Source organism: Pararge aegeria, chromosome 21, assembly GCF_905163445.1.
Source record: "Pararge aegeria chromosome 21, ilParAegt1.1, whole genome shotgun sequence".
Lineage (NCBI taxonomy): Eukaryota > Metazoa > Arthropoda > Insecta > Lepidoptera > Nymphalidae > Pararge > Pararge aegeria.
This window is the reverse complement of record NC_053200.1, coordinates 7,157,024-7,183,438: the sequence shown is the minus strand read 5'-3', so window position 1 is coordinate 7,183,438 and position 26,415 is coordinate 7,157,024. Positions and strand designations below refer to the sequence as shown.

The 26,415-nt window shown below is 35.1% G+C and overlaps 1 protein-coding gene across 2 annotated transcripts in view; it reads left to right on the top strand.

Moving 5' to 3' along the window:
- The window catches only part of LOC120633528 (tyrosine-protein kinase Src42A), a 102,003-nt gene that overhangs the window by 57,289 nt on the left and 18,299 nt on the right, over positions 1–26,415 (top strand). For both annotated transcript variants that reach the window (XM_039903761.1, XM_039903759.1), the window contains exons 2-3: positions 1,313–1,434; positions 10,472–10,635. In XM_039903761.1, coding sequence (XP_039759695.1) covers positions 1,313–1,434; positions 10,472–10,635 — 286 coding nt within the window. The remainder of the gene's footprint in view (positions 1–1,312; positions 1,435–10,471; positions 10,636–26,415) is intronic.

Here is a 26,415-nt window from a genome sequence, read left to right as displayed (position 1 = left end):
ATAACCTCTCAGCAGGTACTGAAGTTGCAGGTATTGAGAGAAAATCACGGGCCATTTTCGATAAAATCGGATACTCTGTCTCATGCGTCCTCCACCAATCTAAAATCACCAATCTGAAACTTATTTATTCTTTGGAACACCTGTAGGTACTCTTAAAATTCGAAATTATTTTGCATGAATAGTGTCAAATGTTATGATTTCGGCGCGGCGGCAACGATTGTTTTAGATTTCAAAAGAAGCCGCCGGCGCGTGTATCATAACCATGTACTTCCGAAAAGCGGCAAATTTCTTTGAGAAGTAAGTACAAAACCTTTGATGCCGCATTATCAAAGTGCCGATGGTTAAAACATAACTATGCATGCACTCAGTTTGATTTTAATAGATATTTTTTTATTCGCTATGTTTATGGTATTAGTCGTAATGCGCATAGGTCCAGTTTTTTATATTCTTTGATATAGTTTTTTGCGTCTCATAGAATTCCTAAGCGTACCTACCTACCTATACACCGAACTGTTACACCTAACTACTCCGTGAAATAGCGCTAAGTCCTAGCTGCAAGACGCAAGAGTCTTGCAGGCTATGTCTTGTTCTTGCTCAAGTCTTGCACGGTCAGTCTTGGTCTTGGTCTTGCTAAAAATACGCGGTCTTGTTCTTGGTCTTGGTCTTGCAAAAACGCAAGAACAAGACCAAGACTGCAAGACCAAGACTGAATTTGGGCAACACTATCCATAACCTAAGCTACGCTTACTTTGGGGCTAAGAAATCTGTGAATAATAATGAGTGCAAGTAATGGTGGCGTGGTGGACATCTAGTGCTAAGGTGCAAACCATTTTTTTAATCAGTATTATTAGAGTAGTAATACAGTTTCTTGTGACAGCTCGTCCGGAGGAGTGCTGCCGCCAGGCTCATTTCTGCCGCCTTTTTGTTTCCAGCATGCCCTTTATTTTGGCGTATTCGAAAAGCTTTATGACTACCTCCGACCCTTGGGCAGGAGAGAGGTTATGTCGCACTCCCCCTCTCTAAAGGGGGGTATATCCAAACTAAAAACCACCATGGCATGTCCCTCTTGTTGAAGTGTTGCTCTGTTTATAGGTGGTGGTTTTGTCCTTACCATCAGGTGGATCATCTGCTTTGTCCGACAATTATAATCTACTAAACATGCATAAGAAATATATCAAAAAGTTAAAAAATACTGTTAAAAATTGTCACTACATCAGGGATTATAAAAAAATATAACTAAATTTAAGAACAGTATACCATTTATTCGTGAAACAGGCTTAAGTTGAATACTAATTTCATTTCCTTGTTACAGATGGTACTTCCGTAAAATAAAACGGATCGAAGCTGAAAAGAAATTGCTATTACCAGAGAATGAACACGGTGCTTTCCTTATTCGAGACTCAGAGAGCCGCCATAACGATTTTTCCTTATCAGGTAAATATATAGTAAAAGTAAAATTACTTAAGGTCGATTCCGGTTTAGTTTTGTATTACGATTTAATAATTAACGAAACTGCCTGTCGAGTTTTATTGCAGTTACACTTTTTAATTACGTAATAATTATTATCATGTTTGGAATTCTTTGAATTTTCTGCATTATTAAAATGATGACCCTCACCGGCACAGCGGTGTTCGGCGCGGGTTCGATTCTCGGCAGGGGATAATTTGGGAATTTATAAAATTTTCTCTGGTTTTGTCTGGTGCGTGGCTCCAGTCGGGGCTAGTTGTCACCCTACCGACAAAGACGAAAGTGAAAAAAAACAATTATTTAAAAATAGTCGCCCGGGTTTTCGGTTTTTTACAATAAAGACTATCCTTTACAAATCTCCGGGATACAAGCTATCTCTATGCATTCATGACAACCCTCCCTAACCCCCCTGAGCGGTTTCCAGGACTTTGGTGGACCACTAATTGAACATATTGACTTTATTTATATATTTCGTCACCATACAGATTTTATGTAACTACAAACCTTCAATACTTTATTAATTCAATATAATTTAATAACTTTGTATGTTTGAATTCTCTCGACTACGTAACGTCTAGCTAGAGGTCTAGCTAACCTAACCTCAATCGGATTCGGAACAACTAAACTACAACATATCATATCATCATCATAGTTCTAAGTTAAAAAACTTAAATCTCTTTCTACCTTTAATGTGTTTCTAAGTATTCTTAAAACTTATTGCTACAAATTCACTAATTACAAGAAATGGAAAGTAATCACTTTTTCATTATTCCAGTGCGTGTGTTTTAATTTAAATGTTATTTTTGTTAGTTATCCAAATTATTTTATTTCTTATTGTTTGGCAATTGAACTTATACGATTATACTAAACCTACTTTAAAATAAATTCTTAGTTTATGCACTACACACTTGTTGATCCCACCTCTTCACTCTTGCGGAGTTTTGCGTTTTACCCCTCGACATACCACTAGCTGTTATGGCAAATCATCCACCACGGTTATGGAATATAAATAGGCTGCCTCATTCCGTTAGTGATAATTCTTCTCTGGATGTCTTCAAGAGAAGATGGCATTATGTACAAGTTATTTAGTTTAAGTTTTTAAAGTGTACAATAAAGAATAAAAAAATTTAAGTACAGTACTTAGGTACATTAATAAAATACCTACTTTTTACTTCTATCGTCGTCAAAATCCTGGCGCCAAAGCTGGATCCGCCCTTGGGTGTAGAAGCCGGTGTGATTACAGGCACATAGGGCCTCATTTCTTGGCGGCACAATGTAGGATGTGTTCTTGGGCCCGCCAATTAACCCTATATAAAAATATATTACTGATTTATAAAATCCAACCCACAGAAATTATGTTTACAAAGCCGCACTTTCAAACCTACACTAGGCACTGTTAAAGTAGTGATCTCAGATGAATGGATAAAAGTAAAAAAAAATCATAAACAATTGTTTGTCGACATAAAGTACTGACCCGATGCGAATACTTATTATTTTAAGAAAGTAGTGCAGTAGGAAAAAGACGTAAAAATGCAAACGTCTACGTGACCGAAACCGAGGGCATTTGCTAGTTGCACATACTGTGCTTACCTATTTAAGTGCACAACTCGTCTTCGGCCAAGTCTCGATGATTCAGTGCCGATAGTAAACCGGTTAATGTTTTCCTAAGACCTTATGATACGCCGTGAGAATCGCTTATGCATCGCTAGAGGCTGTCTCCGTTTTTAAGTTTTTACTAATTTACCGTTAGTATCACTATTATTAGAAATTAGACTGTGAAATTTACGGTGTTACTGCAAAATACCCATACAATAATGTGAAAGGTCTGCGGGAACCAATGCATAAGTTTAAACAATGAGTTAAAACAAATATTATAACAGCGAGTTTTCTATACAATTGATGAATTTCGACAGGTATTTTGGAAGTCAAATCCGATCTCATCCCGCACGATAAAAAAAATATTGTACATGTTAATGTTGGAAAAGAGCGACTGCTGAGTTTCTCGCCGTCTTCTTTTCGTAGAATCTGATTTCCGAACTGTTAGAAGTATCGAGACCTTTTTATTAGTGATCGATGATCGAGACAGATTTTTCTCAGACAACTAAATTTGCTGTCGTATGGCTATTTACGTTTTATATATCTCTGCCTTGACTCTTAACTTTTAAAAAGACACGTTGATTCACGTATAACTGAATCTCTAAAAGTGTCCGCTGACTATGTGATAATGTGATTAAACCTAACTTTTACTAACTTGTCCAAAGAAAGAAAATTACAATTTTTTTTGTCGCAAAATGCAATATTTCCATTTTTTTCAATATGTCAGTGCTATCGTCTATATAAAACTAGAAAAAAATAAAATGTCATGCCGTTTTCTATAATATTACGATTTCAAATCTACCGGTGTTGCTGCAAAATATCCTGGATGCAGTCATTGATTCTGCTCATTTTACTTTAACTCCCTTAGTGATAATAATTGTAGAGTACGAATGAATGTCAGCGTGGTCTTTCAACTGAGACTGTTTCAAAATCATTATAATATTATCTCGCTCTCCTTTTTTTGCCATACTTGTCCTTGGTATTTATGTTACCAGAATTTTCTTTTAGAGGAAGTGCGGAATTAAAAATTTCATAACTACCTGACAAGAGAGTCGCATAGCTAAGAAACTATTTAATTGTCGGTTTTACCACGAAGTTTTAATTGCATATTATTTGCGCGTTTTGTAAATGATAACTCCACTTATATGAAGTGCTCGGAATTCAATTACCAAAATCGAGAACGAAGAGAGAAGTCATAACATTAAAGCAATATTTGAATGCCTATCTGCTTTATTTTATTGTGTTTACTCTTATTGCTTTTTAACAAATGTAATTATAATAACAGACAACAGTAGCATACAAGAGGGAGACAAATCGCCAAATGGTTTATGAACAATACAAAATTCTAAGTAGAATACTCGTTATGTAATTCAACCGCAAACGCCACATAATTTACAAAATTGATTATTCTGCTTTTTTGCGGTTGATTATTTAAAGCAGAAGTTTAATGGCCCCTAAATTGAGGCTTACATCTGAAGCGATAGCGGTTTTGAATTTTAACTGAATCCTACATAATATAGACCAGTCAGTGACTCGCATAATTTGTAAGAGTATACCAAAACAAGACTGCAACCAAATAATAGCATCGATAAAATAATTCAGTTGTATAGCAAAAGGCGTACCCGATGCATTACCTCATCGCGGAAAATTGGTAACAATAAATAATTATAAAGTATTTTTCTAGTGCCCTACTTGGAAATTTATTTTCATGCATATGGATAACTTTAAAACATTTATTCTATGAAGCGTTTATTTTATTTTATCTATGACAGGTATTGTTATTGAGCAAAAGAAATCAGCATGGTCTCATAATTTTGTTTTTTTTTCTGTTAGCACCTACTGATATTTAATGTTAAGTTTAAATTTCTGTTAAAATTATTGTTTAATATGTTCGTAAGGACTACCAAATACATGTATCTTTTGCCCGATCCGATCATCATCTTATCCGGCGCTTATCGCTTATGTGCACCGGTGATGATACGCAGCCATGATACGATGTCTCGATACGCTGCTTTGATACGATACGCGATACGATTTTTTTTTAAGTAAAACTTCTTTTGGCGCGACTTAATTTTTATGCCACGTCTGTGTAGTTTCCGCTTTTTAAAAATAATAATTGGGATTGGTCGTAAGTATATGTCATTTACTCCACGCTTCTTGTCTTATACGCCCGCTAGTTGCAAATGTCATAATCAATAAGAATTATTTATTTCCAATATTTAACGGATCAATCGTGAATAGCAAAGAGAATAAAAATTCAACAGTTTTAAAAAAATATGCAAAGTTGCAAAGTTTTTTGTAAATCTCTAAATATACTTGTTTATTTATTACTTTTGTTATAAATAAATTATTAATATGTTTTCTGACGATTGCGACATTCTATAATATTCAATGAAAAGGTTATATTGAAATGTGCTGATCTAACCTTCAATTTTCTACTCTCAATTATTCTATTTAACAAATAGAAAATAAAACAATAGTAAATATTAAATGAAATGGCGGAGGCCAGGAACATTTTACTTTTTCTTCAAAAAATAATAATAAAAGTTTAACTTCAATCGCGCGTAAAAGTCACACGCACACTTTTTTATCATCAAAGGACTCAGGAAAGGGCTGGACATTTCTTAACGTTATCAATATATGATACAGTGTCAACTGAAAGACGTCCACAATGTGATACGACGGTTGGTGCGGTACAACGGTACGGATACGGTTATCGGATTGATAAAATAATACAATATATCTCGACCTGTTGTGCAGTTGTGATACTGTTAAAGCAACTAACAACTCCTCAGTCCTCAGTCTAGTCATCTGTTGCCTATCCTTAATAAATAACAGCGTAATATTCAAAAATATATGAATTAAAGGAGTGAATTAATACAATGTTCTGGTACGCCAAAGAGGAAAGATACAGAAATATTAGAGCAGAAATGAAGAAGTTATAATGTAGCGACTTTAACAGTACCTAGCGATCTCTTCCAGCTAACCAAAAGCCTAATAAGAAAATGTTATTGATGCGCGATAGGTGTTAAAGAGGTGTTAAAGAACGATTGTCTTTTATTAGTTTAGCATGCTTTATTATTAAAGTAAGTTAAAACTGCAATCAATGAAGAAGCTATTCTAGAAGATCATTCTAGTGGTTAATTATTATTTATGATTTCATTGTCTTACCATTATACCTGTCTTCGTTCTATTTTTTATTACGTTTATAGGCATTTAATGTAAATTGCTATCTACAAGGGACTATTATATGTGTATTTGTATGTGTATCTGAAAGAAATGAAATAATCCTATAAAGAAGATTGATAGCTGAAATTCGACAACTACCCGGGGTCCATGCTTCCATACTTATATTATAATGCGTTTGTGTATTTGTGTTTTGGTTTGTCCTCACTTTACGCCCTAAACAAGCATCCAATTCACTAGATTTTTGACATAGAGTTAGTTAAAAGGAGGAAAGGCTTTTATCATACTATCTATAATCTATATATTTACTTTTTATCCCGCAAAACATACGGTTCCCGCGGAAAACAAAAGGTTAATAAAAGGTTTCTTCAAGGTAGTTAAATTGACGACGACTACCTATCTTAATGGAATTTTATGAAATTTTTATAGAGAGCGTCATTTACCTAAAATCAGGTTACCTATCTGCTTTTAAGCTATAATTAAGAGTTATTAGACGTACGTATGGTTTTACTTGACTGACCTGAAGATGGCTGCCAGGGATTTTTTGCGTGCATGCCGTTAAATTGAATTTCCGAAAACCACCAATTTTTTTCGCGTACTGTATTAAACGCTAATTACAGTAATGTAGTAGGAGATTTTGGCTTTAAGTGATATAACATTTTGTATTTCAATAACCTCTAGTTTGTCTTTAGATGTTCGCAGTTTTTCGTGCTGGAGACGGCATTTTATCCCGGGATAATAAAGGTTCCTGCGGTATTTTTAAAGACCCAAAACAAACGCGGACGAAGTTTCGGGCAACTGCTTTTTATTAATAATATTAGATCCCAGGCTTTACTTTACATAGTTATACATTGTTATACTTATGCAAGTTGCAATGTTCTTTCATAATCTTATAATAATGTAATGCGGTGTTAGCAAACATAATAAATGAACTGATTATATATAAGGTGAACTCTACTGACGTAGATATTTTTTATTGGAATCGTGCACATATTATAAAAAAACCTTCCTAGAAGTTTCACGGCGCCATTCTAGAAAAGTTTTTTTTTTATATTACAGACTAAGTATGAGACGCAGTGCATTCCAATAATAGCTATAATTAATTTGTAATTCCAATTTTTTTATCAATATTATACGAATCCGATCAGACATCGGCCGCCATACTGCCAACACTTAGAGCAGTACGTCACGATATCAAGGTATGGCAAATAAACTGTAGTGTTTAAGTAATAATATTTTGAACGATAGAAGCTTACTTTCATCATTTAAAAGAATATTACTTTAACACTACAGTTTTTTTGCCATACATTGACGTCCACCATAAGATACGATACACGTATAAGATTTTAATATTATTTTGTTTTATAATAATAATCATCCTTATTTTAAGGATGCCAAGGTAAAAGAATTCATTTTAAGATAATTATTCCACCATCATCATTTTCTCAACCGATTGACTTCTGGTCTTTTGTAAGCCACAATCTACGGTCCTGGGTCCTCCTACGCTTGTTTGATTCCACCTCGTTGTTCGATTCTATGTTTGAAATAAAAATTATAGTTGCAACATTCGAAAGAAAAAAATAACCCCTAATGTTGTAGCTGAAACATAAATCTATATTATTCCCTTGTATGGCCTATGGAAGGAGTGCGGGTTCCCTCCCTCCATGTGGTATGCCGGCTCGGCTTTACATGCAAGATCCAAGATGCTGGAATGCCGACCCCGTACCGGTAAACGCAGCGTTGGTCGGCTACCAACGAACAGAAAAGAATTGCTGGAAGGCGATGGAAACAAGCGTCTCAAGATCGTGGATTTTGAAACGCCCTACAAAAGACGTATGTCCAGCGGTGGACATCAATCACTTGATGATGATGATGATGATGATTCTGCTCCCTATATATTATGTACTTACATGTAATCTATACTTACTTACTTGTAATAAAACTGTAACTGGAAGATTTCTGTACATTATATACTGTATGATACTCGTAATCGATAGTGAGTCCAAAACAAATTTTTATTAAATTTTTGTCTGTCTGTCTGTCCGGAAACCTGAAACTACTGAACGGATTTAAATAAAATTTTGTATAGTTGTAGCTGATATCCCGGGTTAACATATAGGATACTTTTTATCCAGATAAACAATAAGTTTCCTCCGGGAAATGGGATGAAAATTTTTATCAATTTTACTTCATATCTCCGTTAAATTTGCACTGATTTTAATTATTCTTTTTTTATTTAAAAGTGCATACTAACAAGCATGTATTGTCTAATTTTAATGAAGATCTGATAAATATTTTCGGAAATAAAGGACATAACTCTTCAGAAATAAAAGCAAGTAGCAAGGCATATGGGACAACGATCGAATGCATGCGTACCATCCTACTAATATTATAAATGCGAAAGTTTGTGAGGATAGATGTATCGATGGATTATGTTTGTATCAACTATAATAATGATGACTTACTAACTCAGTATACCACGTAAAATAATAGTTGGTACATAGCTAGCCACAATGATTATGATGTTAGAGATCTATTCAAGCTTCTCGATCGACTCATACGCGGACGAAGCCGCGAGGGTCCGCTATTCGTGGTGCATAATAAATGACCTTTTACCAACGTATCTCCGTTTAACGCTTGTTTACTCCAAAATGTACACTAAGGACTCTGAAACAATAAACGTTCCTATTCTGTCGCCGAATTCTCAACAGTAACATTGAGTCATTGACATCAGTCGCTGTCTACCTATCGCCTTATTTAGACAGGAAATACCGCATCACAGCACTTAGTATTCCAAGTATGACTTTGAGCCTAATGTTTTTGGGAATCGAAGATAAATAATTCCTTATATCTTCACTCAAAAGTAATCGGGAAATGCATTGAATATTTATTGTTTATTAAGACGGGCGCACATTTGCAGATTAAGCAAGGATAACAGCTTTATAGTTTTCAAATTCAAATTCATTTATTGCATATTACAGGTCAGGTTGGATAGAATTATAAGTATGAAGTCCCAATGTATATTGCCTCTTTGGGCGTGCAACAATTACAGTGTAGGTTTTGTTCGTATAGGTTCCACTCATGGATGGTATACAAATTGTCATTGTCATAGATAAAGTATATAGTAGAGTAGTTTGAAATCTTCCTCGCTAGCCTAATGACAGACATGTCTCATCTTTCCTTATAATTGTAGGTTTTTTTGTATTTCGGCTTAGTTGCGTTTAGAGAATGCATTGCATGGAAATGGTTTGCGATCAAAATGTTTTTTTATGATTATCATTAAAAAATTTATAATTATATCAACTTACCCTTTGTTTAATAAAATTATACGATAATTATTCTCTCTTTAGTCAGTCCCTCATGACTGAGGATCGTGATCACTGCTATGGCGAGTAATCTTATCATTCTTAATCTTCTCAAGAATTATGTCCTAATTGGGTTTTTATTTTCAAAACAATGACAGTTTTTCTTGTGTAAATTAAAACAGATATGTTCTACCAAAAATAAACGATATAAACCCGCCTTTACCGAGGAACTTTATGCATCGCTGGGTGTGAAAAATTTCGGATGCGACATATTTGCTTAGAATTACATGAAGTTACGTTTTTTGCTAACATTGAGTTCTCACGGCAATCGCGTATTGTTTAACATTGATTCACATCGAAATCTACCTATCGATTGGCAGGAAATCCGTTGGTGGTGGCCGATACGTGGAATCATTTCTTTAATAAAACGTGATTTCTAAACGAAACAGGTATTTAGTTCAGTCTAGGGGCTCTTCATAATAATATTTTTTTTGGGTTTAAGTACTTTTTATGTAGTTATACTTAAATATAAAGAGGATATATATAAATATTTAAAAATCGTAAGTGGTAATAAGAAAGGGTTAGGGAGACCGAATTCTAACCAAACCATTAAAATTTCACTAGCTTTAACTATGAAGAGAAACATCGTGAGGAAACCAGCCTGCGATCTCTCCATAGAGTTCTCGAATGCGTGTGAAGTCCAATCTCCACTTGGCCAGCGAACTAAGGCTTAAACCTTTTTTATTATAAGAAGAGATGTGTGGATCTATACTTAACTTGTCATGACCCAAGTAAAAGCCTATCATAGATTTGCGAAAGTTTGTTTGCGTCGGGGATTCTTAATTCTATTCCTTCTTTTCGTGACTAGGAGGCCATTTAAAGTCAGAACACAATTTAAAAATTCTTGTTTTCCGCAGTTCGAGACGGCGATACGGTAAAACACTACCGCATCCGACAATTGGACGAGGGCGGGTTCTTCATCGCCCGCCGCACCACCTTCCGGACTCTTCAAGAGTTGGTCGAGCATTACAGCAAGGACGCCGATGGATTGTGCGTCTCTTTAAGCAAACCTTGTGTACAGGTCAGTGAACCTTCTTTGTGCATACCGTGCATTTTGCATACTGGATCGATTCAGATCATATTGTTTGCTCGATGATGAAAATGTTGTTTCTTTTATATTTAATAGCAGGGATTGACTAAGATACAGCTTATCCCATGTTTTATAATTTATAATTATTTTTTTACAAATTTCCCAAATAGTGTCACTAGTTATAGAGTTCATAGAGTTAATCTGTTTACTGAAAATTTTGAATATAAAACTCCCTGAATAAATGATGACATCCGTATTAATAATTGTTATGCCTGCGGTTGTCCTTACATCAAAGCAACTGTTTTGTTTTTAATGATAATTATATTTGGTTTCACTTGATTTGAATAATTTGCGTTAACACAATTAATTGCTTAAATAATTAGTATAATGTCTCAGAGATCTCATTTCTAAAAGTATAGTTTCCATCAATCAGATTATGGAAATATGACGTGGTATCGCGATCACAAACATCCATAGCGCTGGCAATACAATACTTGTTTTGCTTTAGACGTACCAGTACCTAGCACCACGAAGCTAAGGGTCGATTACTAATAGCTATGGCTTGGGCAACACATTCCTTACATATTATTCTGCGTGCGTCCAATGTAAGGTATTATAGGAGCACGCAGCTGTCGTCACACAGCTTAATAATAAGGGTCTACCGTTAAAGCAAAAAATTGCATTGGGTAGCTTTTTTAACTTCCGATGCAAGTGGATTTGTTACATATTGACTTATTAGTTTATGTATTAGCATGTAGTTATTCGCATGTATATATTATAATATTTGTACCACCAGCAGTCTATTCTCCTCTTCTTTTTTTTTCCTAATTCTAAGGTTGCCTGGCAGAGATCGCTATTAAGCGATAAGGCCGCCTTTTGTATTACTACTTCTTTCGATGTTTCTGTTTTTGTTATATTTTAAATATGTTAATGTTGTGGTATACAAATAAAGAGTTTAATAAGACTTCTTTGTCTGATATGCCTTCTACTCTTTTGATTAAGTCAAGAGCTAAGCTGTTATCGGTGGATTCGTCCATAACCTTCCCTGTCTATAGCGCTCTCTTGCACCTCTCTCTAGATCCCTTTCGAATTATGGTGGTCCTCTTTCCCTAAGTTTACGTTTAAACTGACAAATGTGTGTAGAATTTGGACATCACTCAATACCTTCTCCTAATTGGGTGCTATTAGCAATTATGAACTACCTCTTTGCTTCCCAACTTGTAGAAGATTAAAAATAATAAAAGGGTTTCTCTTGTATAGCTGTGCGAGAGCGAGGATAACGATTAATACACATTTTTGCTGCTTCTTAAAGTGGATATCATAAACAATAGCTATTCTTTATAACAAACGCGCATATATCACAAAATTCAATATCGGGGCGGCTATAAAGTTTGTCGTCTGGCTCGTACACACCCTTTGTCTGCGCGAGAATTTTTCACGAGCCATCGACCTGGTTCGAGTCTGCTTTAAATTCTCAGAAAGGATTAACCTTTGACGGGGTATTGCAAAACATAATCGCGATCATCCTTAAGGCTTCTTAACATAGTTTAATAATTTGAAAATTAATAAATTAATTAATAACTATTTTGGATACCAGCTTTCAGTGGTGTTTTCTGACGTCTGAGTTTGATACAATCTTTCAGCCACTTTACTAATCGAGAACAATAAAAAGAGGGCATACTTTACTTTGACGTTGAACGTATGGGAAATAATAATATCCTGTTTTTGTAAATCTCGTAGGAATCTGTAAAGTTCCTGGGATGAAAAGAATCCCATATCCGTCTCCAGGAGGCAATAATGTCAAGACGTCGGTACGTTTAAGCCGAACATGGATAAAAACGACAAAAAGTTCATAAAACAAATATTACGAACACACATTGCCCATTATCGTAAATGTGATGTTTTAAATGTTTCTTCAAATTTATTGTCAACTAAATCATCGTTTCATTGATTTAACTTTAATGATCACTATGCGTCTTATCTTAATTTATGATTCAATTGAAATCTTTTAACTCAAAGACTACCTCAACTCGACTGACTATATTTAGTCTTATTCTAACACATATTAGTTGATCGATTTATTAATAAAAATCCATCGATTTATTAGATAGATGTAGATTAACTTTTATTGAATGAATATCCTCTAAGCGAATAAGAATTTTTATACCCATTAACAACCACAAGTACAAAAATACCCTCAAACTAAGCTATAGCGAACCGTGACCGTTGGTTCAGCTAGTTGAATATTAAAAGTCACTTGCACTTTGATAACAAAATATTAAGAATAATAATCAATAGAAAAATAAATCATAGATAATGATTTGAATAATTATGTGATTAACGATTATATTCATACGGGTGTGTGATTAAATGGTAAATTATAAAGATAACGCGTAACTCATACATGATGCAGTGCAATTTCTCGCAGTATTTATTGTTGAAGTATTTACACGTGTTCAATTTGCCAACAAATTGCGAATTGACATATTAATAATAATAATAATAATAATAAATTCTTTATTGCACACACAAAAACAAAATACAAATAAACACATTTACAGAAATAATTAAAAAAAAAAAAAAAACTAGTTTAGGTGTGCAAAGGCGGTCTTATCGCTAAAGCGATCTCTCCCAGACAACCTTTGGCGATAGTAGTTATTGAAAGGAACGGGTTGGTGCGGCAATAAAAATTTCTACCTACATAAAAATATTGCAAACTAAACTACATACATGGTATAAATTCTAATACTAAACATATAATTATTATATAAAATATATAGTGTTCATACATATAAATATAATAAACTACATACTATAACGCTACATACATAAAAAATAGTTTTTCAAACGACTTTTAAAAAGAGGCAAGGATTTTGCCTGACGTATGTCATCAGGTAGGGAATTCCAGAGTCTGACACAATTAGCTGTAAAAGAATTACTATAATATTTCGTGCGACTGTACGGAACCTGTAGTTTGCTGTCGGTGCAGGAACGTAGCCTGTTATTATCAAAAAAGGTAAAACGTTCTTTTAAATATGGCGGAGTCTGAGGAAGAAACAGGATACGATACAACAGAGACAAGGCGTGCATCTCTCTCCGCTGGCCGACCGACAACCACTTTAGTTCAGCGCGGAACTGAGATATGCGGTCGAACTTTCGCAAGCCAAAGATAAAGCGGATGCAAAGGTTCTGCAGCCTATCGAGCTTATTAAGGAGATCCTGCGATAAGTCAAGATAACATGCATCACCATAGTCAATGACAGGTAACAAAATAGAATTGGCAAGAGCGATCTTAGTTTTAATTGGAAGAAGATTCTTCCACCGCCTAAGATAGCCAATAGTGGCACAAATTTTCCGCCCTACCTCAGATACATGAGGTCCCCAAGAAAAGGAACTGTCAATCGTCAGCCCAAGGTTTCTGACCGTATTGCAGTATGGCAAAGCAACCCCATCAAAGTAAACAGATGGAAGGTTATTAATTTTAGTCAGCAAATTGCGATTACCTATGACGATTACTTGTGACTTAACAGGATTTACGGCAAGACCGTAAGATTTGCACCAGTTACAAATATTCGCCAAGTCTGTATTCAGTTTACAAATAGCAGAGGAAATTCCATCAGTGGTTTCTGAGGAGTAGATCTGTAAATCGTCAGCATAGAAATGAAATGAAGAGGAGATAACAGAAGAGACAGAGTTAATAAAAATGGAAAAGAGAAGTGGTGAAAGCACCCCACCCTGTGGAACACCTGCAGTGAGGGGGGAAAACGAGGAACATTTACCATCAAATCTGACACATTGTTGACGACCAAACAGATACGACTGAAACCAGTCAATGGCTTCAGATGATACGTTCACCTTCGACCTAAGCAACGCAAGAAGCAAGTCGTAATTCACATTATTAAAAGCATTGCTAAAGTCAAGAAGAACCAGAATAGTAACCAATTTACTGTCCATCCCTTTCCGAATATCATCACAGACTTTAATTAGTGCTGTGACCGTACTGTGTCCTTGTCTAAAGCCAGATTGAAAAGGTGATAGAACGTTATTTTTAGTCAGAAAAAGAGTAAGTTGTTGATTGACAATACGTTCTAAGACTTTAGAAAGAAAAGGAAGAATTGAAATTGGTCGAAAATGTGATAGAGTTGTAGGATTAGCAATTTTAGAAAGAGGGATCACGAACGCCTTCCTCCAACTAGAAGGAAAAGTACAAGTTGATAGAGAATAGTTAAATAAGTGTAATAGAATAGGAGCTAGGCTATCAAGGACCAGGATAATCATCCTACGACCAACTCCATCACTTCCTACGGCATCAGATTTGATGGCCAAAACGTGCTTCTTGACTTCGTCCAAAGTCACTTCTCTGAATTTAAAGGTCGGAAAATCAGGCGCAGGCAGAGATCTTAGATGATTAAGAGTAACTTCCTTCATCTGACCATCCAACGTTGAAGCAGTTGCAAAGTGCTGGTTAAGGGTATTTAGGTCCGGGATACGATGAGCCATTTTTCGCTGGCGACCTATACCTAACGAGTTTAAAAACCTCCAGGCCTTTTCAGTGTTTAAATTTTGAAGGGCATTGTAAATAAAATTACGTTGGGCATCGCGGCAGAGTTTACTACATCGATTACGGAGATTTTTATATCTTATAAGATTATCCTCTGACGGGCGCAACTTGTATTTCCTTTTAGCTGCATTGCGCTTATTCATGTGAGCCTTAATCTCGGGAGTTAACCACGGCGCTGGAAGATGTTTTAATTTGATAGGTCTCAAAGGAGCGTGTACATCAAAAAGTTCTGTGAGTAGAGAATTAAAAATACTTAACTTATCATCCATAGTTTCTGCGCTAAATATGGTAGTCCAGTCTATTTTATTTAAATCATACATAAATAAAGAATTATCAAAATGTCTGAAACTGCGACGCATAACTACAGTCGGCTTGGCTTTCGGTGGTCGAATCTTGTATGATATAAAAACCAAGTCATGATAGGAGAACGCTTCAGCGGGAAATTGACCATGATTTTCGACATAATTAGGAGAGGAAACTATCATTAAATCTAAGAGTGAGGGTGTACAGTTAGGGAAAAAGTGAGTAGCATTAGTAGGTAAAATGTTTAAATTACAGCCATTGACTATGGTTTTAAGTTTCCTAGCGCGTTGGTCATCCTTAATAAGACAAGTGTTAAAATCACCCATAATAATGGTGTGATCAACAGACGTAGAAAATTGCTCAAGGGACCTTTCAAATGCATCAAAATAATCAATATGGAGAGAGGGACAGTAGACAACACCCAACAGCAATCTTAAATGGCCAAATAATACCTCAATAAACAGGTGTTCAGCACATTCTGAGTATACTGACGGAGATTTATCAAGAATAGTAAACGGAATATGGCTGCGGAGATATATAGCAACGCCTCCACCCCCCTTACCAATCCGATCATTCCGAATAAGATGGAAGCCGGGCAAGCTATAAGAGGTCGAAGGTAAACAAGGTTTGAAAAATGTCTCGGACACCAAGATTGCGTGGATATTTCTACTGTCGAATGTGGTCAAAAGATCTGGAAAATGAGCTGGGACACTCTGAGCATTTATATGCACAGCATTAAAGTTTTTTGGATATAACGCAAATGTTGAATTTAAAAGAGAGCTTAGCGGTTGTGAAATACTATAGTAACTACCAAGAGAAGACGAGGAATCTGATAAATTGGCATCATCCTCCAGAACACCTTCAAGAGACGTGTCGTTTGAAATCATAATAGGTGTATATAATAAAAAATATAAATAATATTATTAAATAATAAAAGATAAAAAAAAAAATAAAAAAAAAAAAAATTATAAAAAAAATAAAAGAATGTGAACTAAATAGGAAGGTCCCTAAAAGATTCCTCACTCTCCCGCCAGCATCCTGATGAGTGATCGCTTTACAATTAATTTTATTAAAGACTACATTAAACTAAGTACTAAACAGATCATATATGGCATGCAGACTAAGCTTACAAAGGATAAGTATATGCTTAATAGCAGGATAAATACAAGGCAACAATAAAAATAAAATATTATTGTTTTATACATGAGGAGTTCATATAATCACAGAATACAATGAAGATATCGGTCCCATAAATCAAAGTCATCCCGCTTCTGAATCGCTTTGTCCATTAGCGACTTTATAAAACATCCTGTTTTTCGCGACTTCGTCCGCTTCTAACTTACGATATGAAAATATTTGACATATAAACTTTCATTTCACTTTATTCTACATAAATTTTACTCGACGACTAATCGCATCGCATCACCCGCTAGCTCTATTAGATCGTTTGCTTAGCTCCAAAGGGTAGTAGCATGATGTTATATAAACTCTAACCTTCCTAGAGGTTGGGCTATCAAATTCAAAACATATCTAATTACTAGGTAACTACGGTTCTCCGCGACTTCGCCCATGTACTCCTTCTGAATAGTAAACTTACATTCTAAGAACCATCGCGTCGTATAGCTCGTTCATTGATTGACTCCTTATACTCGTAGCGTGCAGTTTGAACAGGGTATGCAGATGATATAAAATGAAGAAAATCTCCGGTACGAGTTATGAAGGGTAGACTTATTATGACTTGGGTAAGGGTAGACTTACAATGCCTACCCTTAAGTATCTTATAACTCTTACTGGAGATTTTTTCATTTTATATCATCTGCCCGTTTAGTGCATACCCTGTATGCACGCCACTGGACTAACGTAATGTTATGACTTGTACTTTCCTCAGGAATAGGGCTATAAATTTCAACAAAAGGCTTTTAGGTCCAATTGGTAGCTCCAATAGGATGTCATTCTTCCAATCTACCTCGTCTAAAATGTTACTGTATTATTTTAACTCGGGCAGTAATAACTAATACCGAAAAATATAATATTTAGCTTAGTTAGTTTCAATAGTTATTTTTCGCCATATTTATTTCAGTCCTAAGCGCATTGCTGTGTTCCGGTCTGAATAGGTTGTTTGTCGATGTTATTAGTCTTATCACTTATCAAGATTTGATAGACACGGGACGACAATTTGTAGGATAAAAAAAAGTAAATATGATATGTTATTTTAAAATACTAGAAATATTGCTGTTTTCGTAAATGTATTAAATTACACTTAATTTGGTGGATATTTTTTAACGGTTCTTATAAAATAAGTTTGCTGAATTATATTTGGGTTTTAATCTACATATTATATACATGGGTATATGTAGATATCGTAAGTTAGCGTCGATAGAGATATTCAAAGGATACGACACAAATATCCTGACAATTTAGTAGAGTATTTTGTCATTTTATAATGATTATGTCACAGCGGAAATACCAATTTCTTATGTAATCGATTAATTATAATATATGGTTATTATGGCAAGTGACTGTCTAGGAGTTACCTTTTATGCTAGATTAATCGATTGTGCTAATGTTATGATAACTAAGTATGTTATAAAATAAGCCGAAAGGAATTCCTTGCAAAAAGAACATTACTATTAGTGTTGCCCAAATGCAAGAACAAGACGAGACTTAGCCAGTCTTGGTCTTGGTCTTGCGCCAATACACCTGGTCTTGGTCTTGCGCTCCCAGTCTTGGTCTTGGTCTTGGTCTTGCAGCAAGAGTCTTGCAAGTCTTGCAATTACCTATTAGTCTATTACTATTTATTAAAGTTTACTTTAAATCTTAGAAAAACGTATTAGAATTGGAACATTGTGAGCTTGAATTAACATAGCCATAGTAAAGATCAAGCAGATTAATAAATAACTGAAGATTTGATAAGAAATTCGAAAAATCAACTGACCTATATGTCGTTTTCCATGGAAGTAACTGTTTCTTAATAAACATTTATGATTTATAAGCTTACATTTGCTAAAACATGTAAAAAAACAAATTAATTACAATAACTTGACTGTATTTTAAAGAACAATACTTATCTGTCTAGAAAGAGATTGAACCCTCAACTTATAAGAAATTTAATAAAAGAGTTTTACGATTTATCATTTATTTGAATAAAAAATAAAATACAACACAAATCAACAGCTTTATCATTAGGTTATGATACTTTATATCAATTCTTTTGACCAAGAATTAATACAAAGTAACCATCTGGCTGACTCATCACTTAACCTATTTCTATGTTTTCTAATTACTAATGATGCTTTAGAAAATAACCTCTCAGCAGGTACTGAAGTTGCAGGTATTGAGAGAAAATCACGGGCCATTTTCGATAAAATCGGATACTCTGTCTCATGCGTCCTCCACCAATCTAAAATCACCAATCTGAAACTTATTTATTCTTTGGAACACCTGTAGGTACTCTTAAAATTCGAAATTATTTTGCATGAATTATGTCAAATGTTATGATTTCGGCGCGGCGGCAACGATTGTTTTAGATTTCAAAAGAAGCCGCCGGCGCGTGTATCATAACCATGTACTTCCGAAAAGCGGCAAATTTCTTTGAGAAGTAAGTACAAAACCTTTGATGCCGCATTATCAAAGTGCCGATGGTTAAAACATAACTATGCATGCACTCAGTTTGATTTTAATAGATATTTTTTTATTCGCTATGTTTATGGTATTAGTCGTAATGCGCATAGGTCCAGTTTTTCATATTCTTTGATATAGTTTTTTGCGTCTCATAGAATTCCTAAGCGTACCTACCTACCTATACACCGAACTGTTACACCTAACTACTCCGTGAAATAGCGCTAAGTCCTAGCTGCAAGACGCAAGAGTCTTGCAGGCTATGTCTTGTTCTTGCTCAAGTCTTGCACGGTCAGTCTTGGTCTTGGTCTTGCTAAAAATACGCGGTCTTGTTCTTGGTCTTGGTCTTGCAAAAACGCAAGAACAAGACCAAGACTGCAAGACCAAGACTGAATTTGGGCAACACTAATTACTATAGATTAAGCACCACAAGTGTGGTGTGGCGTAGTTATGAATAATATACGTCTACACAAAATTCTCATTAAGTCTTATAAAGTAAACAATCTTTCAGTTATAACAGAATAAATACAAAATATTCCCGTGATTCTAGATCATTTGTATCTTGGAAATTGATTTATTAAATTAAAAGAATACAGTCATATATTTTTTAAAGTTACTCTAAGCAATTGAGAGCGATTGTTTCTCCAAATAAAACATCAATTATTCTATTTAGCCTCAATTTGTTAGCCTGGGGCAGTCGTTAATTGATAGTATTTCCCAAATAACTTTGACCTTATTCAGTGAAAATTGTGTTGAAGGTGAATTACTGGCCTCACAGTGTTGGCAGTTAAGAACTGAAGTATCGCGAGGTGTACAGTACGGGACAGCACTTGCCTGAACCCACAAAGTCCTCGATAGTGATGCCCGACTTCGTCTTTAGCCTCCAGCTCGTTGAGATATTTCGGTAACTTTTTATAGGTCTAATAGCATTTCTGATTTGACCAAGCTGTAATTCCACAAAGCATATATGAAAACGGTTTTGTTTCGAAATCTCACTACGAGTTATGATGGTAAATGAGGATGCATTCTTAGTTGGTAATAAAGGGCCCTAGTTAGGACAGATATGTTAAACCTAATCAATACCCCTAATCGCCTAACTGGTGGCACTTCTTCCTTGGTAGGGTGGTTATTATTTATTTTTAGGGCGGTTATTATTAGACCAGAGAAAATTTAGATATCATAAATACCTAATTTACCCCTACCTAGGATCGAACTCGGGACCACCCACTTTACTCCCACAGCACTCACTCTTGCGCCAGGGAGGTTTTCACAGCTAAATAAATATCGATTTATAATTTTATTATATGTTTTATTTGTGCCAACATGCAACGAATATTTCGCTTATTCCACGCCCAGTCACCATTATCTTTCTGGTTCTGACTTTTTATAGTTATTTCGTAGAAGCGGTTTCCTCGAGCGATCTAACAGTTATTTGCGCTGGTCGTTATCTATTCAGCAACACTGTATCTGTGTTTCCTATTTATACTGGTAGTTTAGGAATCATAAAATAGTGTTATACGCAATCGTAAGGCTGCTTATCCACCGGCTAAAGATGAGCATAACGATCCACACTAAAGGACCTTTTTTGATAAATTTATAGTACCGGTGCTTAGCTTACCATTGGAGCGTGGTGGGGCTATGCTCTAGAAACCCTTTATTCTATGAGAATGCCTGCTGAGGATTGTGAGTCTGCGAAGGCCTGTTTTCAGCAATGGAACGTTAATAAACCAACAGTGAAATCCTCTGATTCTGATACAGTACCCGTTCGAACAATATAATTTGCTAGTGACCGAATTAAATAGATATATACCCTCACTGATAATTCGATACAGTGTTTTTAATACCCGAATTAAGAAGAAGAAATTACTCATTGAATTTTTCTTTATCCCATTTATTTTAACTGTAAATTTCAGTCGATGGCTGTTATGTTTTCACAAAAAAAAAATAACAACAGCGTGGTATCTATGCGGAAAATGGCGCACCTTACATATAAGGTCCCAATGACCACGTCAGTGGATATTACCTATCAAAGGTTTCTTTCGAATAGGGTATCGTATTATGATGTAATTGATACTCATGTTTTTCCTGTGTCCAAGTCTGCTTTAGATATCTGAATAGCTGATCTAGTAACCACCGTGTTTTACTACGAATCACGAGGTTTTGGGTTCGATTTCAGATATGACAAGATATTGTCCATGTTATATTCGGTAATTATCAATACGACAGTTGCTAATCGGTAGAAGTCTTCCATATAGAATTTGAGATGTACAATGAAGAGTTGGTACGAAATGTAAACGACTGGTTGGAAACTTATTAGAATAATTAACTAAGCCATTTTGATTTTTAGTTCCCGTCGGAAATCGAACCCGGAAACATAAATGTAAGCGCTAAAGCCGTCACAGTTCTGCAAAACGTACTCGTTGCATAGCTTAGTCAGACTTTTAAGTGCAAATTCGTGACGGATTCTTTTTTTATATATGAATACGTCAATTTCTAGGAATCACTTATGGAGGGTAGAGGTAAGGAGAGTCATCTGTGTATATGAAAAAGTGTCGTCAAAATGTATTAAATTAGGATGGCGCCACATTTGCATCAGGGTAACTCTTAAAAGAAGCGCCAAATATAAATATTGTTAGAGTAGGCTTGAAGAATAAACAAGGAAGTATGGAGATACAAGGAAGTAAGGTTATATTTACCACAATATTTTGTACAACGTAAGTTGTTGAAATTGTCAATAATTAACTACTTTAGTCGATAATGACATTAAATTTTTAACTCGGCATACTTCAATTCATCTACGATTGCTACATTCATACCATACCCTGTGCATCCACCAGCGCCATTGTGGAGGATTTTTGAACTGTTATTTAGCGCAACAACTGGACACTTTTTCAACTTTTCTCCCATATAAGATGACTCTCCTTACCTCTACCCTCCATAGAATCACTATATAGTAAAAATTACAACTACCCGCAGAAAGCTTAGTCAGATTTGTTTTCCGCTTTGAATTCGTGACTGTTTTTATTTTATCACTTGTTTTGTACCTACAAGTTATAGTTTCCAAGAATTAATATTCCACCTTTCAGTTCGAGATTTGAGGAGGTAAGGTTGCTTTTTTAATCCCAAAATTAGTCAGTCTCGCTCAGGAAGGTCATCTGCATTCAGCATGATATTTTATCTTGATCCGTTTCTGAAAAGTTCCTCATCGCGTCAGATTAATTGGAATTAAAAGGTCAGAGTTCTCTTTTTATTTAAATCTAAATCTCGATCTTAAACTTATTATCTGATTCTAGTAGTCTAGTTCAATATTCAGATTAAAATCCTCTACTAAGCGGGAGACGTCTACTGCCAAGCAACCTTTACATTAAAATATAAATCAATCTGAATGTAGTCACGATGTGATACATGTGTCATTAAAGTAATTGAGACACGGATTAATAGCTTTCCTTCGTTCTCAGATCTGTTTAGTTCAATTACAAACAGACAGATTCGATAGGAATGACTATTTACTCGAACCGCGTATCTTGTTATTACAAAATGCAAACGGAAAAGAACAGCAGCTATGTAACATTGTATTCAATTAATAAGGTTACAGTAACATAAGTTCCACTAATTAATTAAAATTTAAAATTAAGTTATTTTAATAATGTACTTAATTGCATTATCTTTAAACAATTAATCGGTTACGAAACAAGTAGTACCAGGATCAAGTGTTACAATTATGCCATGTATGTGCCTATGTATAAATTATAATGCCATAAAACCCTGACAACGTCATTATAACGTCATACATTTACGTCAAGCTTTCTGTGCATGTATATATAATTACGGTGATAGCGTAGTGGTTAGGACTTCGGCCGCACTTTAGGGGCGACCCGAGTTCGATTCCCAGCACGCGCTGTTAAACTTACCAAGTTTGTGCGTTTTAAGCAACTAAATATCACTTGCTTTTACGGCGATGAAGAACATCGTAAGGAAAGTAAGGAAACATGCGGAGTTCTACATAATCTTTTCAAAGACGTGTGAAGTCCACTAATCTGTGCTTTGCAGCGTTGTGGTCTACGGCCTTTACCCTTGTCATTCTGAGAGAAGAAGAAGTAACGGGTTGAGATATAATGGGAATGATGGGTGATAGGACTGCTCATAAAGAAGGTCGACAAATGTTACCTATCTCTTAATTATTGTATCAAACATTGGGCGTCCACTGAAGGACGTAGGTTTCTCGTAGCCACAGCAACTAGCTTTTGGTACGAAACGCTTCCAATACCTTCCTGGTTTACCCTATTCATTAACTGAATGAGCGAACGAATGTAGCTTTAACCTTTTCTTGGTGCATCGACAGTCAAGTTATACCATTGGTCCTCATCATCATTGTCATCATAACTACTAGGCTGGGATGTTTATAGGCCTCCAGGAGAGAGGGTGTTTAAAACATAGACTTACCACGTTAGTGATACTGAACCGATACAGAACCCGACGCTTTAACGTGCTCTCCGAGGTATCCCAACTCCCGAGCTGGTAGAGGTCATGTTGAGCTACTTCGACCACTGACTGCCGTATCATCAAAATAAGCTCTTTGCAGAGTTAGTTAGGTCTCTATGCATATTTCTACTTCACTGTAGTATCGTAAACACCCCTAAAGCATCCTTTCTTTTGCATTTATTTTATCGCAAGTTGGTAAAGAATGCGCACTTAACCGCGAAGACGTAAATCGTAATTTTCTCTTTGAGTTTTTATATCGCACGAGAACAGGAAACCTAATAATAACTCCGCCCGTACGAACGTTTTTGCAAAAAGTTAATAACTAGCGTTCGACTTCGCCGGCCACAAAATACTGCAAAACGAAATCAAAAGTTAAAAGATGTTTGAAGTTTTATACCCGATTACAGTCCCAAGTCATATTTGGTACGGAATTGTGGAATTACATAATATGTAGGTATTCAGTGAGACCAAAGAATAGTATAAAAGCAAAATAACCGTTCTTTTATACGAGTAAATTTAATACATGGGCAAAGATTGAAATCTATATTTTATCTATCTATGTATTCATTACAAAGCTCTAGATTTCCCTACGAAAATGATTTAATGTATGCGGTGTGCCTATGGTCCGAGCAAACGGATAATTAGCGCGGGCGGATCGAAGTATAATGCTTAGGTTGTTTTATTAAAGTAAAGTAGGTATTACTTAATAAAAATATGGATCGGAAATTTATTAAAAGTTGTATACGACTATAAACGCAACAAACAGTTTGTCTTATTGTTCAGTAGAACGTTCTATTCTCTAAAAATACCAAGCGGATTTGAAAAATGTTCTGTTTATTTGATTAATGAGATTAGTCTTATGAAAATTAAGCCTTATTTGCTATACTCCGTGAAAAGCAGGAGATCTATATGGTGTAATTTATAATTTCTTCATTCTTTATACTGCACACCAAACAAATCTTCAGCCATGTACCCTCTACGCACGTTTCGCTCAGTATCAGAAGAAGAATAATGTTATGTTAGGAGGAACATTACTCCATACAGATTCTCCTGGTTTTAGCAAATTAAGCTTAATTTTCATAACATAGCATGGAATTCCGCAAGGTAACGCCTGCTTCTATCGAAGGTATCATCATGCTTACAACGTAAGAGGTTTCGAGCGTACCACGCATTCTATGGGTCTAAGAAAAAAAAAATTGCCTACCACCAGTAGTTCACGAGCGAAGCATCGAAATCTTTAAAATAACATGTATATAGTTGTAGTATCTTACATTGGTGAGTTCCCAGCTTGTATTACCTAGATCTCCACGGTTCGAATCTAAACACCCAATAAAAAAAATATATTGCGTTCACATCCACAAAGAGATTTAATGCGAGAAAAACCTGTTTGAAAAGCGTCAAAAATTGAACCATCTTAAGTTTGAAAACACTCAAAAGCGTATCCAAATTCAAAGAGTAAAATAGATCACAGATAGATGCTTATCGACAAATCAATCTCCTGTATAAAATTTTAATCCGTGGATTGATTTTTGAAACGCGTTGCAATATCCGGATTATATCCTTAATACGTGAATTTTGTATTTAATTTGGTTGAAAAGTTAACCTTGTCAGCTTTGGTTAACTTTCGAGAGTCATCATTTTACAATAACATTGTGATAAAGAGAAACTCTATGAGAATTTTTTGACCGGAGTAGATTTTTTTGTCGTATCTTAATCAGTTCTGGTCTTTTCAATATTACGTTCGTTGGCGAGACGCCATTCAAAATAAACCGTATTGAGACTTGAGAGGTAAAAATTTTATTCAATAGGTTGATTCTCGACTTACATTTTTTTATCTCTAATTGTGCGAAATTGCATAACGGGTTATGTAAGATGATTTTATTTTTGAAATACACTTTAGGGTTGTCAAAAAGAGAGTCGAGACATTTAAACTTTTACTCAAAAAGCTTATTTTTATTACCTCTTTTAAATTAAGTTTTTTGAACCAAGAAACATGACTTTTCCCTTAAGCAGTCCCAAAGCTTCACCAGGTTTGTAGTCTGTAGTAAATTCTCTTTTAGATTCGCAGTAATGACTCCGAGTGACGTCACATCAAATCTTAGTGGCAAAAAAAAAAAAAGAAAGAAAAAGGAAAATAAGCTTTTTAAGTAAAAGATTTAATGTCTCATATTTCGTTGCCGTCGTCGCTCGTTACCTTTGTATTGGAAAACAATGTTAACTTCACTCTAGTTTCGAGTTATACATATAAAAGTAGAACAAATAACAAACAAAAGGCACGAGCAAAACAAATTAATTACAATTGTCTTGAATTGAATATTATCATGTGATTAAATAAAGCAAGTGACGTATTTTTGTAATGAACAATTGTTTCAATAATTTTATAGTCTGCCGATACAAAGTTAACCTATCTAGTTTATTTTTACTTGTACTAACAGCTCCTCTGTAATTATTTAGTTAATAGATAGAATGAGCTGCTCCCTGTTCTATTTTCAGCTCGAAAGCCTCACATTACATTATTGTTTTTAATTTCGTGAGTTCATTGAATAACACGTCCGGCTAGTTAACTATCGACAAAGCAAAGCGATTTAGAGTTCCAGTACGATGCCGGGTGGAAACGGATTAGTTATTACATGTTTAATATAACTGTCAAAACCCTAACATGTTATTCCGCTACCTTATTTGACTGCATCAGCCAGCTTACCAGGAGAGATGTGCATCTAGCGATTTATTTATTTTCATCGTTATTATTTTTACAGCTAGCCAAAGTGTATACGAAAACAACTTATGTCCAGCTGTGGACGTTCATC